The sequence below is a fragment of the Xylocopa sonorina genome, chromosome 15, assembly GCF_050948175.1.
Source record: "Xylocopa sonorina isolate GNS202 chromosome 15, iyXylSono1_principal, whole genome shotgun sequence".
Lineage (NCBI taxonomy): Eukaryota > Metazoa > Arthropoda > Insecta > Hymenoptera > Apidae > Xylocopa > Xylocopa sonorina.
The window spans coordinates 2,674,857-2,695,613 of record NC_135207.1 but is presented as its reverse complement, the minus strand read 5'-3'; the positions used below and the strand labels follow the sequence as shown (position 1 = coordinate 2,695,613).

Here is a 20,757-nt window from a genome sequence, read left to right as displayed (position 1 = left end):
TAGCTGAACGTTGGAGCAAAACTGGACTGAAAATTAAGAACAGAGGCTGGCGAGCATCATCGAGGATGGAATGAAAAATTCCATTCAATATTTGCCCAAGGCGGAACGAGTCAATGGGACGAATAATAGCCGATGGCGGGGCGAAAGAGCTAGAATCGATTGACGGCAAATCGAAGGTAACGGCTGAAGTTAATTAGCTCACTGAAGCAAGCCAGAGTTAATCCTTAAGTGAAGAAAAAATTGCTGCGCTCCAATTTTAATTTGTACTTTTAATGTAACCTCTCTGTGCGTAGGAATCGAGGCTGTTCGTCTAATTAGATTAAAAGTGTAAACTTTCGAACACGTGTTCGTTAAGGAAGTTCGAATTTGGTATTAAGTACAGTGGAATTATAATTGAAATTTTGATTATGCAGGAGATAGTAAAATGTACTAACGTAATTTGCATTAATTTAGTTGTAAATTTTGCGATGCTTGTCGATAAAATTGAAAAAAATCGATATAATTTAATATTATCTCAAGAAATTAGATATATGTAAATTATCTGTAACAGAAATTCGTTTAAATTGTTAAATTCGTTTTTCATTATCTTCAATAGAAAGTTTTATAGGAAATTTTTCCTTAAAGCATTAAAAAGATATTGAAGATTTCAATTTCAATTGTTTGCAATTATAATCACATATGATTTAACACCGTCTCAGTGACTTTTTTTTTATAAAGATTAGTCTTAAAGTACTATTCATTCAAAATTATTATTTATATTTAAGAAAATTATAAACATTTAAATCAACACAAAATTTGGCAATGTGCACCCTTGAATCGTTAAAATCATTAAGTTTAAATCGTTAAATTCGTTTTTCATTAACTTCAATAGAAAGTTTCACAGAAAATTTTTCCTTAAAGCATTAAAAAGATGTTGAAAATCTCAAATTCGATTGTTTGCAATTATAATCACATATGATTAACAACGTCTCAGTAACTTTTTTTTGTTATAAAGATTAGTCTTCAACTATTATCCATTCAAAATTACCATTTATATTTAAGAAAATCATAAACATTTAAGTCAACAAAAAATTGTGCACCCTTGAATCGTTAAAATCATTAAGTTTAAATCGTTAAATTCGTTTTTCATCAACTTCAATAGAAAGTTTCACAGAAAATTTTTCCTTAAAGCATTAAAAAGATATTAAAAATCTGAAATTCAATTGTTTGCAATTATAATCACATATACATGTGCACATACATATACATGCAGCAACCTATCAGTTTAGAACTTTTTTTTATAAAGATTAGTCTTTAACTACTATCCATTCAAAATCACCATTTACATTTAAGAAAATCATAAATATTTAAGTCAACAAAAAATTTCACAATATGCACCCTTGAATTATCAAAATCATTAAAAACCCTCTAACAATAAAAAACTGAACTTTGATATAAGAAATTTACCTGCTCGATAGAGTTAATAAACTTATAATTGCAGACAAAGGTTCGACAGTAATTTTCATAAAAAATTTCTCCATATTCTATCACCTTCTTCCTGGAAAAATAGCTGATAAAGGTTCGACAGTAATTTTCATTAAAAATTCTCCATTTCCCATCACTCTCTTCCTAGAAAAATTCTGTATTCACCCTTGTTCCTGGAACAATTCTCATCAGCACGATAAAAATACCTCAGAATACAAAAAAAAACCTGGCATAAAAAGTGACGCTTCATACAGTAAAAATAATTTCACGTTTCAAGATTGTTCTCAGCTACGCATGGTCGCTAATCCAGGCTGTCTCATCTTCGCAAACAGTACTTGCGTCGAACAATTCCACGTATCGCGGCTCGAATCCGCCTTTCTCATTTCTCTCTCATTTTTTTTCCTCATTTAGAACGTCTTGTCGGTTGGACATGAATATTCTGAGGACTGAAGGAACGCACAGCCCGTGACATTCGCGTCTACAATGCCATAGCAACTGAATATTACACCCTCTGCATATGCATTGTTCCTCGAAATGTATGGTCGAACCAAGTTTATGCTACTGTCGCATATAATTAGTTATTTTTTAAGAGACACACTTTCTGTTTATTACTTTTACTGATTAACTACTAAACCTTGTTAAGAAGGGATTAATGCATTAAAAGGTTGCTAGAAAACTTAGTTTACCACTTAATGTTTTTCTTCAATAGCTATTGACGTATCATAAACCCAAAAAATACCCAATCAAAAGGTAGCAACCACCATCATCTTTGAATCAAAGCAGCTCGCGGATTGGCTCACTGCTGAACTTTGAGACTGTATATAAGTGTGCATTTTGTAAAATAAAGCAGTGTCAAATTATACCAAGGCCAACTAAGGCAACTAAACATATCGAGTTGGATTTATTGAATACTCTTCCTTTTCTTGGCACTCATCAACCAGCAAGAGTAGTCAAAAATCTTCCTTTTCTTAGCACTCATCAGCCAGCAGTAGTAGTCAAAAATCTATCTTCCTTTTCTTGGCACTCATCAGCCAGCAGTAGTAGTCAAAAATCTTCCTTTTCTTGGCACTCATCAGCCAGCAATAGTAATAAAAAATCTTCCTTTTCTTAGCACTCATCAACCAGCAGTAGTAGTCAAAAATCTTCCTTTTCTTGGCACTCATCAGCCAGCAGTAATAGTCAAAAATCTTCTTTTTCTTGGCACTCATCAAGCAGCAGTTGTAGTCAAAAATCTTCCTTTCCTTGGCACTCATCAACCAGCAATAGTAATAAAAAATCTTCCTTTTCTTAGCACTCATCAACCAGCAGTAGTAGTCCAAAATTTTCCTTTTCTTGGCACTCATCAGCCAGCAGTAGTAGTCCAAAATTTTCCTTTTCTTGGCACTCATCAGCCAGCAGTAATAGTCAAAAATCTTCCTTTTCTTGGCAATCATCGACCAGCAATGGTAGTCAAAATCCTACCAGCAAGAAGTCGTCCAAGATATTCTATCCGAGCAAGTAAGCGAGGAGAAATTAAGGACGCAACAGTGGTGGTCGCTACCTTCCAGTAGGAGTAGGACCACGAAACACAACAGTTAGGGTAACCTTTTCGAGGCTATTTGATCTAACAGGACCCGTGATTGGGATTGTTGGGTTTATGATACGTCAATAGCTATTGAAGAAAAACATTAAGAGGTAAACTAAGTTTTCTAGCAACCTTTTAATGCCTTAATCTCTTCTGGTTAAGAAGTTAATCAGAAAAAGTAATAAACAGATACTTACTCTTCAAAAATAACTAATTATATGCGACCGTAGCATAAACTTGGTTCGACCATACGTTTCGAGGACGGAACAGCCACCATCTCGAAATCAAGCAGCTCGCGGATTGGCTGACTGCTGAACTTTGAACCTGTATAAAAGTGTACATTTTGTGAGAGAAACTAGTCAAAAATCCTACCAGCAAAAAGTCGTCCGAGATATTCTATCCGAGCAAGTAAGCGAGGAGAAATTAAGGACGCAACATGCGTGACACCCAAGCTCGAGCCGGCCCTGGGCATTGTTTCAGCCGGATAATGCGAGAACCAGCGCCTGGGTAAATAAATAAATCCTTTGCCAAGCCATATATTATTTCTGGTATATCTGGTTGAATTCATTAACTTTTGGTAGGCTGATCGCCTGTTCAACCGTGAAACTAAAGCGCGAAAAGCGTGTACAGCAACGATAAGTCCTGTGCGCTCGACGTTTATGGCTGCGAACAATGGTCCCTCCTTTAGTTATCGACAGATTCGCTGCTTCTCGATATCGCTGATATTTTAGTCATCATTGTTTTAAAATTCATCTGAAACATCGATCATTTTAGTCTCGATATTGTGTTCCTCATTTAATGTACGAAATTGGACTTCAATTTCAGACAAGAATGGAAGTTTTTGGAAGAAAAATACTCTTCAAACTGTGTGAGAAATGCAGTGAACAAATATCGCTAATATTTTAAAATTTATCTGAAACATCGATCATTTTAGTTTCGATATCGCATTCCTCAGAAATTTCAGACAAGAACAAAGGTTTTTGGAAGAAAAATACTCTTCAAACTGTGTGAGAAATGATGTGAACGAGGTTCGCGTGAAGAACGAGCAGTTACTATAGTTTCACAGTTGTATACTTGTGATAGCAATTGCCAGATGGCTATTCGATGGATCCTTCGAATAAAAGCACGAAATTGGACTTAAATTTCAGACAAGAACGGAGTTTATGAACAATGGTCTCTCTTTTAGTTATCGACAGATTTGCTGCTTCTCGATATCGCTGATATTTTAGTCATCATTGTTTTAAAATTCATCTGAAACATCGATCATTTTAGTTTAGATATCGTTCCTTGCTCGATGCACGAAATCGAATTGCACGAAAATTCAGACAAGAACGGAGGTTTTTGGAGGAAAAATACTCTTCAAACTGTGTGAGAAATGCAGTGAACAAATATCGCTAATATTTTAGTCATTATTGTTTTAAAATTCATCTGAAACATCGATCATTTTAGTTTTGATATCGCGTTCCTTACTCGATGCACGAAATTGGACTTAAATTTCAGATAAAAACGGAGTTTATGGCTGTGAATAATGGTCTCTCTTTTAGCTATCGACAGATTTGCTGCTTCTCGATATCGCTAATATTTTAGTCCTCATTATTTTAAAATTCATCTGAAACATCGATCATTTTAGTTTCCATATCGCGTTCCTTGCTCGATGCACGAAATTGGACTTAAATTTCAGACAAGAAAGGAAGTTTCTGGAAGGAAAATACTTTTCAAACTATGAGAGAAATAAAGTGAACGAGGTTTGCGTGAAGAACAAGCAGTTACTATAGTTTCGCAGTTGTAAGAACGAGCAGTTACTATAGTTTCGCAGTTGTACACTTGCGACTGCAATTGCCAGCTGCCTATTCGATGGATCCTTCGAATAAAAGCACAAAATTGGACCTAAGTTTCAGACAAGAACAGAGGTTTTTGGAAGAAAAATACTCTTTAAACTGTGTGAGAAATGAACTGAACGAATATCGCTAATATCTTCGTCATTATTGCTTTAAAATTAATGTGAAACATGAATCATTTTAGTTTCCATCTCGCGTTCCTCGCTCGATGCACGAAATTGGACTTAAATCTCAGACAAGAGGGAAGGTTTTTGCATGAAAAATACTTTTCAAACCGTGAGAGAAATAAATTGAACGAGGTTCGCGTGAAGAACGAGCAGTTACTATAGTTTCGCAGTTGTACACTTGCGACTGCAATTGCCAGCTGCCTATTCGATGGATCCTTCGGATAAAAGCACAAAATTGGACTTAAATTTCAGACAAAAACAGAGGTTTTTGGAAGAAAAATACTTTTCAAACTGTAAAAGAAATAAAGTGAACGAGGTTCGCGTGAGGAACGAGCAGTTACTATAGTTTCGCAATTGTACACTTGCGATTGCAATTGCCAACTGCTTATTCGATGAAACCTTCGAATAAAAGCACAAAATTTGTACAAATGCAATTGATAAGATGATTTCGAAAAATAGTGAGAACCCTAATCCAACACTCACGAGTAGAATTTAATTAATTCAGCCATTCGACTTGCGGTGCACTATGTAGAGCCTGGGATAGTTTCCAAGTTCCAGTCGCGGTCGTAAGGTGGCTGGTTACCTTAAGTGGTAACAGACATTCGTTACAGCCTCGTATACGCAGCTGTGCACGGTGTTTTAAGATAGTTCAAGCTTCGCGTCGTTGTGAACAATGCCCACAGACGCGCATTTATTAAGAACAAATACCACGAGAACAAATATCGAGCACAGGTTACGTGTACGTTGCAGAAAGAAGTTATAAAAATCATTGAGACTGGAGAATTGGTAGCTTTTCTATTAGGTTGATGCAAAAGGAGCATTCATTTTTAACCCTCACTACTACCTAAGTTTTGGATGTTTTAATCTAAAAGTAACCATAAATTAATAGAACGATGTTAATTAAACTTATTATTACGCTTTTTACACTATCTTTATTTCTTATTCTGATTTTTTTATTCTATTAGGTTGATGCAAAAGGAATATTCGTTTTTAACCCTAAGTCTTGGATCTTTTAATCTAAGGGTAACCATAAATTAATAGAACGATGTTAATTAAATTTATTATTACACTTTTTACGCTATCCTTATTTCTGATTCTTTTATTCTATTAGGTTGATGCAAAAGGTATATTCGTTTTTAACCCTCGCTACTACCTAAGTCTTGGATCTTTTAACCTAAGGGTAACCATAAATTAATAGAACGATGTTAATTAAATTTATTAAATTTATTAATAAAATTTATTTCTGATTCTTTTATTCTATTAGGTTGATGCAAAGGGAGTATTAGTTTTTAACCCTCGCTACTATCTGAGTTTTGGATCTTTTAACATAAAAGTAATCATAAATTAACAGAACGATGTTAATTAAATTTATTAAATTTATTAATAAAATTTATTTCTGATTCTTTTATTCTATTAGGTTGATGCAAAAGGAGTATTAGTTTTTAACCCTCGCTACTATCTGAGTTTTGGAACTTTTAACATAAAAGTAATCATAAATTAATAGAACGATGTTAATTAAATTTATTAAATTTATTTCTGATTCTTTTATTCTATTAGGTTGATGCAAAAAGAGTATTAGTTTTTAACCCTCGCTACTATCTGAGTTTTGGATCGTTTAACATAAAAGTAATCATAAATTAATAGAACGATGTTAATTAAATTTATTAAATTTATTCATTAAATTTATTTCTGATTCTTTTATTCTATTAGGTTGATGCAAAAAGAGTATTAGTTTTTAACCCTCGCTACTACCTAAGTCTTGGATCTTTTAACCTAAGAGTAACCATAAATTAATAGAACGATGTTAATTAAATTTATTATTACGCTTTTTACGCTATTCTTATTTCTGATTCTTTTATTCTATTAGGTTGATGCAAAAGGAGTATTGGTTTCTAACCTTCGCTTTCAAACGACCATAACTTTTTTTCTAATCAATTTTCTTAATCAAAATAAGAACCATTAGAGTCAGTAGAATATTGCCAACAAGATAGAAGTTTATTTATGCCGCTGGCATAAAATTCTGGGGTTTTGGAGGCAGCGAAAGTGTTCAAGGCGGTTTTTTTTTGGTATCGACTCAGTTTTTCAAGCATTTTTCGCGCGAGAAATTGTCGAGATGTTTGAAAAAAAATGGTAGTTGATGGATGAGAAGACGAATGAGTATTGTGCTTTTATATAATATATTATATAGCAGCTTTTGTCACGTCGCTATTGAGATATGTGCTCGAGCGTTGTCATTGCTCTTAATTGCTTTTTGTCTAGCATTGCTAAAATGATCAAAATATAGCTATAATTAAGATCGATCGTATAATATTTGTAATCAAAATAAAGAGCAGATTCTAAGCTTTAAAATGATGTGTAAATATTGATAATATTTAGTTTGAAATTTATCTAAATTTTAATGATAAAGTTCAACCATATAAAAATCGATATTTCTATTGCTTCAAATTTTGCTTATTCTATTGTTTTGCAATTTTTAGTCTAAAGTACAACTGATTATTATTGTTTGCATTTCTAAACGTTTTTTACGTTAAAATTGATATAACACTTATTTTTCACTGGGTTATTATTCTACGTAGTTGTTTTGAGAGACGATAGCTTTATTTTCTCATTGTTTAATTCATAATTTACTTACTCATTTCACGTAATTAGTATAAAAAAATTCATAATGCAAAGTAATAAATTTTAACCACGATCATATTCACACAACAGAGCTAATTTTCCTCGATAATGCCACTGTTTCAGATACAATGGCATTGTTTCAGCTTTATTGCTGACTTCCGATAATATCGTTAATTTTGATTCTCGAGTGCTAGTGGAAACAGGTAAAATCTATTAATTGTAGATTCATTCTAGTCATGTTAATTATTAAAATTTCTGTAACACACCAACAATTCTGTATCTAATCCTTTCCATCACCAAATTCCCCAATGATATAACAAAATAACGACTTATCGCTTGTCAACTTCTTATTTCATTTATTTATTTTTATCTATATTTATTTATCTGTTTATTTTGTGACTTTATCGTGTACAAAAAGAACTATGCAATATGAAAAAAATTATGCAGAATATAGTGTTGGAAGTTTTAATTTAAAATTTAAAAATTTTAAAAAAATTTTTGAATTTTAATACTTAAACCAAATTTTTCAATTTCAATATTTAAACAGAATTTTTCAATTTGGATATTTAAACTAAATTTTTCAATTTCAATATTTAAACCAAATTTTTCAATTTTGATATTTAAACAAAATTTTTCAATTTCAATATTTAAACAAAATTTTTCAATTTCAATATTTAAACAAAATTTTTCAATTTTAATATTTAAACCAAATTTTTCAATTTTGATATTTAAACAAAATTTTTCAATTGTAATATTTGAACAAAATTCTTCAATTTCAATATTTAAACAAAATTTTTTAATTTTGATATTTAGAATTATGAAAGATGTTTGTTACAGATATTATTCCTGACGCCTGTAATTAATTAACGTTGACAGAGAAATTAAATTTATACGCGTAGATGAGACGAGAACGACTTGGTCAACGTCAATGTTTGTTGGAAACTTTCTGTTCGAATGCACGTTGCTCGCGTTGGTTGGGTATGGCAGTTTTCAGGCTGGATGTATTATTGCCAGCGATTTTTCTGTTTCTCCGTTAAGGGATTGCGGCTACTTACTCTGTTGGCGAAGTTCGAAGATTATTACAGAGACGAGGAACGTTAAGCAGATAATACTTTGGTCGACTTAAAGTCTCGACTCTCTTCCTTTTTTTTTTTTTTCATCGCGAGATATATACTGGGCTGGTTCCGCAAAAATGGCCAGCATAATTCTTTTAAGAATTGGCATACTTGGGCTAAAACGTGTTCAACTCTGGCGAGAAGTCGTTTTATTCTTTATCATCTTCTCTTTTTTAAATTGTGGAACTTATGTAACTTAAAGGGTTTATCATTTTTTAATATCCTACGATTTTAGATGAATCCAATCTTGCTCAAAATTTCTCTACAAATCTTTCTACAAATATTATGTAGACGATATTATAAAGTATTATACGTTGTAACTAATAATAATTAATATGTAGTTTTAAAGAGATGTTGAAAAAGAGTTCTAAGTATTCGCAGAGATAAACAAGTTGTGTATCTTTGAAAAATTGTGATATTACATTAAGAGACGTGATTGTAAACTAATTAAAAAATTACAATACTCATTTAAGTATTAAATACTCGCCAGAATACTCACAGAAGTCGTTTTATTCTTTATCATCTTCTCTTTTTTAAATTGTGGAACTTATGTAACTGAAAGTGTTTATCATTTTTTAATATCCTACGATTTTATACGAGTCCAATCTTGCTCAAAATCTCTCTACAAATCTAGAAATCTCTCTACAAATATTACGTAAACGATATTATAAAATATCGTGTGTTATAACTAATAATAATTAATATACAACTTTCAAGAGATGTTAAAAAGGAGTTTTGAGTATTCGCAGAGATGAACAAGTTGTGTATCTTTGAAAAATTGTGATATCACATTACGAGACTTGATTGCGAACAAATTGAAAAATTACAATACTAATTTAAGTATTAAATACTCGCGTGAATAGTCAAGTGTTCAACTTTGGCGAGAAGTCGTTTTATTCTTTATCATCTTCTCTTTTTTAAATTATGGAACTTATGTAACTGAAAGGGTTTACCATTTTTTAATATCCAACGATTTTATACGAATCTAATTTTGCTTAAAATCTCTCTACAAATATTACGTAGACGAAAGTATAAAATATTGTGTGTTATAACTAATAATAATTAATTATATGAGAGATCAAGAGATGTTGAAAAAGAGTTTTGAGTATTCGCAGAGATCAACAACTTGTGTATCCTGTGTTAAAACTAATAATAATTAGTATATCATTTTAAAGAGATGTTGAAAAAGAGTTTTGAGTATTCGCAGAGATCAACAACTTGTGTATCCTGTGTTAAAACTAATAACAATTAATATATAATTTTAAAGAGATGTTGAAAAAGAGTTTTGAGTATGCGCAGAGATAAACAACTAGTGTATCCTGTGTTAAAACTAATAATAATTAATATATCATTTTAAAGAGATGTTGAAAAGGAGTTTTGAGTATTCGCAGAGATAAACAACTTGTGTATCCTGTGTTAAAACTAATAATAATTAATATATCATTTTAAAGAGATGTTGAAAAAGAGTTTTGAGTATTCGCAGAGATAAACAACTTGTGTATTCTGTGTTAAAACTAATAATAATTAATATATCATTTTAAAGAGATGTTGAAAAAGAGTTTCCTTGAAAAATTGTGATATCACATTAAGAGACGTGATTGCAAACGAATTCAAAAATTGTAATACTCATTTAAGTATTGAGTACTCATGTGGAACGATCGATTTTGTTGATTATAATATCAAGTGCAAGTATAGAGCGATGTAAACATTCGTTTACAACGTGACCAGCAATTTGTGGGCCATGTATTACCAAGAATGATAATCCATAACCCACATTCAGAGCAATTTCACCCATCAGCTGAATTTGTAGCTGGTAATGGGATTGCAGTTTTATTGACAATAACGGAGAATGCATTCGGCGGTCGCTCGCATCGAGGAATAATGATAATGAGGCGTCCATTCAAAATGGATTCATTATCCATTCGAATCTTTCAACAATTTTCCCTGAGGAATTGTTCAATTCCTTTCAAGCGCAGCTATTAATTCCAACAATAAAACCTGTAAGACTTGGTCTTGTAAGGGAAGAAACAAAAGCAGAAGAAAGAAAGAAGTCAAATTGATCGCGATTTGATAAATTAATCGCATCAATTCTAAGACAATTCATACGAGAAGAATTATTCTTGTTCGAAACAGAGTTTCGTGCAACAGATATTCCTCATTCAACATTTCTCTCGAACACAGATCAAATTTACATGTAACATTAAATGTTTCACGTTGAAACGTTTCAGATGACAAAAGTCTCTTTGTACAGCAAAAATGATTTAGAAGCAAGAGAAATTTTCAGTGAACCTTCCAGTAAATCCAGTAAAAATCCTTCGAACGAGAGTTTCCTGCGAGAATCATCGATTCAAAGTTGTGCATAATAACTCTGGAACGAAAAAAAATACAAGCCAGAAAAATTGTTTTCTAAATAAAAAAAATTTCACTCGCCAGAATCACTGCAGCTGAAAACTGTATTTCGCGGAAAAATTCGAGAGAGAGTTTCGAAAAGTTTTCCATTCGCAGTCAGAATTGCTGGTCTCGCATCGAACGCAAGTAGCGCCATCGTTGACCGTAATCAATGATCGCGCGATCGAGGTTTCAATTACAAACCATGGAGACGTGCTTACACTTACCTGGGCATAGGTGATGCGCTTCAGGCGTATTCTCGTCGTGTAGAGACGCGCATTGATCAAGATCGCTCTCTGACAGCCAGTACACAGCGAATTACGCACGTTTCAGTTGCTCCCACTTCGCGTTTCCGCGTCGTGGATCCCGATTTATCGAGGTTCAACCACTCCTACTTCTGCAAGCACGTAAACCCTTGCAATTAGAGGCGATCCTCTTTAACGTTTATTTATAATCGCACTTTATTTTTATTTACTGTCGCGTCGTGAATGGCTTTTTTATTTTTTTGTTACTGTTGAATCTGGATTTACAGAAATTATCCACTCTTCATTTTCGAATAAGATATCTTTCTGTAATTCTCATATAATATACTTTAAAATTTATTTAAAGATTTAATTAACATGAGAATACGGAAGAAATGTTTCTTTCTATCTTGATTAATTTTCTGTAATCAAAATTTTTGTGACCACAATTACAAAATGTAATAACTGATAGCACAATAGTAAATGTTGAATCTGGATTTACAGAAATTATTCACTCTTCATTTGCGAATAAGATATCTTTCTGTAATTCTCATATAATATATTTTAAAATTCATTTAAAGATTTAATTAAAATGAGAATACGGAAGAAATGTTTCTTTTTATCTTGATTAATTTTCTGTAATGAAAATTTTTGTGACCACAATTACAAAATGTAATAACTGATAGCACAATAGTAAATGTTGAATCTGGAATTACAGAAATTATCCACTCTTTATTTGCGAATAGATGTTTTAAAATTTATTTAAAAATTTAATTAAAATAAGAATACGAGAGAAATGTTTTTCTTTCGATCTCGACTAATTTTCTGTAACCAAAATTTTTGTGACCACAATTACAAAATGTAATAGTTGATAGCACAATAGTAAATGTTGAATCTGGAATTACAGAAATTATCCACTCTTTATTTCTAAATAAGATATTTTTCTGTAATTTCTCATATAATATATTTAAAAATTTAATTAAAGTGAGAATCCCAAAGAAATGTTTTTTTTCGATCTCGACTAATTTTTTGTAACCAAAATTTTTGTGACCACAATTGCAAAATGTAATAACTGATAGCACAATAGTAAATGTTGAATCTGGAATTACAGAAATTATCCACTCTTTATTTCTAAATAAGATATCTTTCTGTAACTCTCATATAATATATTTTAAAATTTATTTAAAGATTTAATTAAAATGAGAATACGAAAGAAATGTTTCTTTTTATCTTGATTAATTTTCTGTAACCAAAATTTTTGTGACCACAATTACAAAATGTAATAACTGATAGCACAATAGTAAATGTTGAATCTGGAATTACAGAAATTATCCACTGTTTATTTCTAAATAAGATATCTTTTTGTAATTCTCACGTGATATATTTTAAAATTTATTTAAAGATTTAATTAAAATAAGAATACCAAAGAAATGTTTTTCTTTCAATCTCATCTAATTTTCTATAATCAAAATTTTTGTAACCACAATTACAAAATGTAATAACTGATAGCACAATGGTAAAAAAATAACAGAATTTACTGTGGCTGTTAATAAAAATGGATAAAATATTGTCACACAAAGACATTTAAATGTTGAATCTGGATTTACAGAAATTATTTTCTTTTTATTTATGAATAAGATATCTTCGTGCAATTCTCACGTAATATGTTTTAAAATTTAATTAAAATAAGAATACTATAGAAATGGTTTGTTTTCGATCTCGACTACTTTTCTGTAACCAAAATTGTTGTGACCACAATTACAAAATGTAATAATTGATAGCACAATGGTAAAATAACAAAATTTACTGTGACTGTTAATAAAAATGGATAAAATGTGCTCACACAAAGACATTAAAAAGTTCAATGAAGGAAAAGGAACATTTTTCTATTATCGTCACGCTTCAGTTGCTTCCAGTCGAGTTGAATCCTCTCGCAAGCCACTTTAAATGAAACAATTCTATCGGCAACTAAATTCGATTAGCTGCACTCAATCAAGGGCAAAATTAAAGGTACACGATCCTCTATCTATAATAAATCGCGATTCCTCCGGTTCATCCAATTCTCTATTTGACTCCTCAACCGCAAACACCCGGCGTTTCTCATAGCTATATCGGCTAATTGCTTCCAACTGCCACAAAAAAAGAAAGAAAAAGACAAAAAAAAAGAAGTCGTCCAACGAAAGTGCACTTTCTTTTTGATTCTTACCCAAGAAATCCTCCCTCGTTTCCTTTATTCCACTCCCTCCTCGAAGACAGTGGACACAGCAGACCCCTTCCTCTTTAAAACAGAGACCTTGTCGCGAAACTGGTCATTCACCCCGTTCGATCCTCAACGTTTCAGCTCAAACTTCACTGGATCACCTCGAAATTCCTCGAAACACCAAAGGCCCGCTCTACACGTCCAGGCGCACTTGGCGAACACAGTACTCACCACTAAACGTGCTTAACATACTCCACTGTGCCAAAATAAAGCCAATCTCAACGAAGAACGATATCACAATCTCCACAATCCATCAGTCTCTACGCACAATACCAAAACCAATCAATCCAACAGGGACGAAAACCAAAAAACAGCGAACCCAAACCCACCAGAGGCACAGTGCAAATCCTCAGGTGCTCAGAACCAACCTTGGTCACCGGACGAAGGAGCTGCCAGCGATTCAGTTCCAAGGCAACAATCGCAAATAGCCAGTGCAGGTGCCCAGGGGGAGACCAGTTCCAAGTCGAACGTGGACTTAATACAGCTGCTAGGGTCTCAGAGTCTCCAGTTACAGTTTCCTGACGCTCTTTGTCCCTCTTTGTCGCGACGCAGGTTATCTAAACGATCGACGAAGATTAGTACAGCTATCCTCGACAGCAGAAACCGTGCGCAGAGGGACCGGCCGGCCGGTCTTCCTCGTGGATTCTAACTTGTGGCTCAGCGAGAGGGCGCGAGAGAGAGGGAGAGAGAGAAAGGGTGAGCCAAGAGCGTCAGGGAGGGCGCGTGACAGAGGGCGAAACTCTCTCGCCGGGTGGCTGCCGGGTCAGCGACCGTGATCGTCCTCGGTGTTCGAATGCCTTCTAACGGCGGCGCGTTCGCGACTGGAATCCTGGATTTCGGATGAGAGGCGAGCTCTCAAGAATCAACACGCAGGCGCAGTTTCTCCTGTCCTTCTCTGACCACCCTCGCGCCCCTTCTCGCGAGCAACCCTCTCTCTCTGTCCAACCGCGAGCAACGTACCTTCTCCCTCTCGTGAACGAGCACCATCTGTGTCTCTTGGAGGCGGTGCGTCCTCCTCTGGCTTGGAGAGCTGGGCGATGAGTTGGTTGGTCTCACTTCCGCTCGCGTAGGTTTCTCGCGCGGCTTGTTCAGCCCGCGCTTGCCCTGCCCTGGCTTCCTGCCTACGCCTGCTGCCTATCCCTGCGCTCTCGCTCCTGAATGTATTATATAAGCAGATACTCCCTTACGCTTTATCTGGATTGTTGATCGTATTTTTTTTTTTTTTTTTAGGGGCTGGGTTTTTGTCTTACTCGCTTCGTTTGGTCGAGAGGCTGCGTTTTGTTGGGTTCGACGAGCGGTTTGTTTTTAATCTTCTCTTTGGGTTGCTAGGGTTCGTTTCACTGGTTCTGGGTTTAAACGACGATTGTTCAGATATTTCTTGGATTACTATCTTGTGGTTCCTAGAATTATTATAGTTTTAGTCTTTGTGATTGAAATGAATTAGTTGTGGTGGGTTTTTCTTTTTTGGATTGCTAAGGTTGAGTTGGGTTTTTCTTTTTTGGATTGCTAAGGTTCGTTTCACTGGTTCTGGGTTTAAACGACGATTGTTCAGATATTTGTTGGATTACTATCTTGTGGTTCCTAGAATTATTATAGTTTTAGTCTTTGTGATTGAAATGAATTAGTTGTGGTGGGTTTTTCTTTTTTGGATTGCTAAGATTGAGTTGGGTTTTTCTTCTTTGGATTGCTAAGGTTTATTTCACTGGTTCTGGGTTTAAACGACGATTGTTCAGATATTTCTTGGATTACTATCTGGTGGGTCCTAGAATTATTGTTCTTTGTGATTGACACGAATTAGTTGCGGTGGTTTTTCTTTTTTGGATTGCTAAGGTTTGTGTCACTGGTTCTGGTTTTAAACGCAGCTTGTTCAGCCATCTCTTGGATTACAATCTGGTGATTCCTAGAATTATTATAGCTTCAGTATTTATGATTGAAACGAATTAGTTGCAATGGGTTTTTCTTTTTCTTTTTCCTTTTTTGAATTGCTAAGATTTGTTTGACAGTTTCTGGTTTTAAACGCCGCTTGTTCAGCCATCTCTTGGATTACAATCTGGTGATTCCTAGAATTATTATAGTTTCAGTATTTGTGATTGAAACGAATTAGTTGCGCTGGGTTTTCTTTTTCTTTTTTCTTTTTTGGATTGCTAAGGTTCGTTTCACTGGTTCTGGGTTTAAACGACGATTGTTCAGATATTTGTTGGATTACTATCTTGTGGTTCCTAGAATTATTATAGTTTTAGTCTTTGTGATTGAAATGAATTAGTTGTGGTGGGTTTTTCTTTTTTGGATTGCTAAGATTGAGTTGGGTTTTTCTTCTTTGGATTGCTAAGGTTTATTTCACTGGTTCTGGGTTTAAACGACGATTGTTCAGATATTTCTTGGATTACTATCTGGTGGGTCCTAGAATTATTGTTCTTTGTGATTGACACGAATTAGTTGCGGTGGTTTTTCTTTTTTGGATTGCTAAGGTTTGTGTCACTGGTTCTGGTTTTAAACGCAGCTTGTTCAGCCATCTCTTGGATTACAATCTGGTGATTCCTAGAATTATTATAGCTTCAGTATTTATGATTGAAACGAATTAGTTGCAATGGGTTTTTCTTTTTCTTTTTCCTTTTTTGAATTGCTAAGATTTGTTTGACAGTTTCTGGTTTTAAACGCCGCTTGTTCAGCCATCTCTTGGATTACAATCTGGTGATTCCTAGAATTATTATAGTTTCAGTATTTGTGATTGAAACGAATTAGTTGCGCTGGGTTTTCTTTTTCTTTTTCCTTTTTTGGATTGCTAAGGTTTGTTTTACTGGTTCTGATTTTAAACGCCGCCTGTTCAGCCATCTCTTGGATTACAATCTGGTGATTCCTAGAATTATTATAGTTTCAGTATTCGTGATTGAAACGAATTAGTTGCGCTGGGTTTTTCTCTAATTAAGGTTGCTGATCGTTACATAGTCGATGAAAAATTGAACGATGAAGAATCTACATTGTCTGAAGGATCTTCTTGTTCGTAGATTGTTGTGTTTAGATAAAAGATGCATTGCGACGATAAAAATGATAGAATTGTTTTTCTCTAATTAAGGTTACTGATCGTTACATAGTCGATGAAAAATTTAACGATGAAGAATCTACATTGTTTAATAAAAGAAAAGTTGTGACGATAAAAATGATAGAATTGTTATTTCAACCTGGAAAATCTTTCAAAAATCACTTTTAAAATCACTGTGCATTTGATATTCCGCAAGGCAACAAAACGATCGGTTGTTGCATTTAAATAATAGAAAAATTGTGACGATAAAAATGATAGAATTGTTATTTCAACCTAGAAGATCTTTCAGAAATCACTTTTAAAATCACTGTGCATTCGATATTTCGCGAGACAACGAAAAGATCGATGTAAAAATTCTTCTTCTCATTTCTACGCACAGTGTTATCGTCGTTTCTTGGTCTTGGCTGTTTTCTTCTGTTCTGGATGTGCTCGTTTTTTACGTGCGATGCGAAATGAGAGAATCTGACGATTCAGTATCCTTTAAAAAGGAGTGCTATCGATTAGCCCCATATTCCAGCGTTCCATTAATCATTGTTTGCAATTAAAACAACGAGCCTCTCGTATCCGGGGTACATATTCGAACGGATAAATCGCACAGGAACCTGCAACGTTACAAGAATGTTATAAAAATCGGGAAAAGCACGCTGCGAAAGCAATTCATCGAATATTCAAAGGTTTTTCATCAAATATTTTTATGCACCATGGTATGAAAACGGAAAGGAACGAAAAATTCGCAGTTAACCGTTTCCATTGTAATTGCACGGAATCTGTGTACGCTTCACCACGTGTAATTAAATTATTCGAGCAGTTCGACCTTAATTAATTTTCATTTAATTTGATTTTATTCCGCTAAATTCAAATGTTAAACGTGCAACTGTTTCGAATACAAGTTTGTTTGTATATTGCTTTTAGAACTTCGTTAATCTTTCGTTAATGGTTTGATAAGTATAGCATTATTTTAATATGTATATGTATTATGTATAATATAATATAGTATATAGTATTATTTTTTCTCTACGTGTAATTAAATTATGTAACAGTTCAATCTTAATTAATTTTCATTTAATTTGATTTTACTTCGTTAATTCAAATGTTAAACGTTTGCAGCAGCTGTTTCGAATACAGGTTTGTTTGTAAAATGCTTTTAGAACTTTGTTAATCTTTTGTTAATAGAGTTTGATAAATATAGTATTATTATTATTATTTTTTCTCTATATAGTATTTAAATATAGTAATATATATAATATATAATACATAATATATAGTATAATGTAATATAGTATATAGTATCATTTTTTCTCTACGTGTAATTAAATTATTTAAGCAGTTTAACCTTAATTAATTTTCATTTAATTCGTTTTATTTCGCTAAATTCAAATGTTAAATATGCAGCTGTTTTGAATATAAATTTGTTTACAAAATGCTGTTCGAGCTTCGTTAATCTTTTCTTAATAGAGTTTGGTAAATATAGATTAATTTGTATATAGTATTATTATTATTTTTGTTCTATATAGTATTATATATAATATATAATATATAGTATTATTTTTTCTCTACGTGCAATTAAATTATTCGAGCAATTTGACCTTAATTAATTTTCATTTAATTTGATTTCATTTCGCTAAATTCAAATGTTAAACGTGCAACTGTTTCGAATGCAAATTTGTTTACAAAATGCTTCTCAAGCTTCGCTAATCTTTTGTTAATAGAGTTTGATAAGTATAATATCATTTTGTTAACTTAAGTTTTAACTGAGCTTCTGCTATTAAAAAAATATATGCAAAATATAGTATTATTTTATTAACTTAAGTTTTAACTGTGCGTCTACTGGTCAATACTAATATAGTTTTTTTTTTTTTTTAGATAAAAAGAAAATGTTGAATTTATTATGACCTGAATAGAAGAAAGAGCTGGAAACGCGTTAAGCATCATCGATGCGTTCCAAATTCAATATATTAATAAGAGACCACAGAAATGGAAAGATCCGACGGAATTTCTATTCGCGATGAATTTCATAATTGCACGCCATGAGAAGCGTATTTTTACTTCGAATTAATATTAACCTGACTGCGTTTGCATTATTCGCGTGCCTTTTGCTACTTCAATATACAATCTATTATGCAAAGAAAGTTATAATTAGAACTAGTTTTTTTTCAAGTAACCAGAGTTCAAAAAAAGGAATTCATTTTGCAATACTCGGTGTGTACAACCACTCATAATCTTTTGGAGAGTTAGTAAATTCGAAATTAAAATAAATTAGAATTTATGTTGGAGTTACAAAATGAAACTGTCACTGCACTATGTTTATGCATTTAAATGTGCAAAATGCAAAAGTATGCAATCCATCAAAAATTAAATGCACATTCTATTTATAAAATTATGTATTTACGTAAACATACGCAGCTTACAATTGTTTTACTTCATAAAAGCTGAAACTTATTAAAAGATTTGCTATTAATAAACAAAATCGCAGAATTCGCTATTAATAGAAAATAAAAATAAATAGAATTTGCTATTAATAGAAAATAGAAATGAAAAGAATTCGCTATTAATAGAAAATAAAAATAAATAAAATTTGCTATTAATAGAAAATAGAAATAAATAGAATTCGCTACAAATAAAAAATAGAAATAAATAGAATTCGCTTAAAAATAAAAAATAGAAATAAATAGAATTCGCTAAAAATAAAAAATAGAAATAAATAGAATTCGCTATTAATAAAAAATAGTAATAAACAGAATTCGCTATTAATAGAAAATAGTAATAAATAGAATTCGCTATTAACAGAAAATAGAAATAAATAAAATTTGCTATTAATAAACATTTCATTTTAGAAATTCAGAATTATCCAATCACCTGCAAATACATATATTGTCCTATAAAAATTAAAGGAAATTGTAAATTATTGATTTTCGTACGAATTTGGTGGTAATTAATAATCACTTGATAATGGAACGTGAAATTCGCATAATACAAATGTTCGTTTCACAAATATAGCGTTTCGAAAAAAACGAAACGTTTATCGTTTCAACAATAATTAATAACGAATAATTATTATATATTACACAATATCAGAGAGAAATTATAGAACCATTCGCCATTAAATTTTAACTTTTACTTAGTACCTAATCGATTGCGGTTTCCGCCATTTCTTTGCTGCGTTTACTTTCACAGGGCTGATCAGACATTGACTCGTTCTACTTACACGCTGCACGTTTCCTTCCAAACGTCTGTTTGCTTTCTTCCACGGTGTACTTTCCTTTTTTAAGCGAACAATATATCACCACCCATGCAAACTCCTTTTTCATCATCGATATCTGCAGCAAACGAAAACGATTCGTATTTTTTAAACGATCAGAAAGTTTGCAAAAATCAACACAAAATATTGCAATCGAAATACGTCAAACGTTACACATTAATACTGGCTATTAAATATTTATTGGCAGCTTTATTTATTTTATATTATTCAAGAGGATTGCTTTGTCGATTTTCAAGATTGCAGAATTTTTTTAATTAACTTTCAACTTGATTTTTATTTTTTATGTCAAACGTTATACGTTAAAACTGGCTATTAAATATTTATTGGCAGCTTTATTTATTTTATATTATTCAAAAGGATTGCTTTATTGATTTTCAAGATTGCAGAATTTTTTTAAATAACTTTCAGCTTGATTTTGTTCCTCTTTTCTTTACGTTTTCATGATACTTGATTTTATTTATTTAAAAAATGCTTCATTAATTTATATTCAATGAAATAGTGTAAGAAACAGTTCAAACGATTATTTTTTCATCGTAATTGATTGTTCGCGATTTTTACAGTCGATTTATATCATCCTTTCAACTGTAAGTATTTCTTCTCCCAAACGATTCAATTAATTCGCTTCTGGAGATGATTTCTTTGTTACTTAATCATCGAAATAATTTATCCTGCGATTTGATTAACCCGACCGATTGAGCCTCTTCCACTCAAACGATTCGTTTGTTTCCTTCTCATTTAATTCGACGTTCCTCAGATAAATTTGCATCCCTTTCGCCTGTCCAGTTCAACCCCTCTGCAAGA

General features: G+C 32.5%; 1 protein-coding gene across 1 annotated transcript; it reads right to left on the bottom strand.

The window, feature by feature from the left end:
- Nucleotides 1–13,917: 13,917 nt before the first annotated feature.
- Nucleotides 13,918–15,169, bottom strand: LOC143430641 (uncharacterized). The gene is made up of 2 exons (XM_076907016.1): nt 14,618–15,169; nt 13,918–14,214 (listed from the first exon to the last, which is right to left on the bottom strand). Exons 1-2 carry the CDS (start codon nt 14,642–14,644, stop codon nt 13,918–13,920), a joined length of 324 nt encoding a protein of 107 aa, XP_076763131.1. The 5' UTR covers nt 14,645–15,169.
- Nucleotides 15,170–20,757: the final 5,588 nt, after the last annotated feature.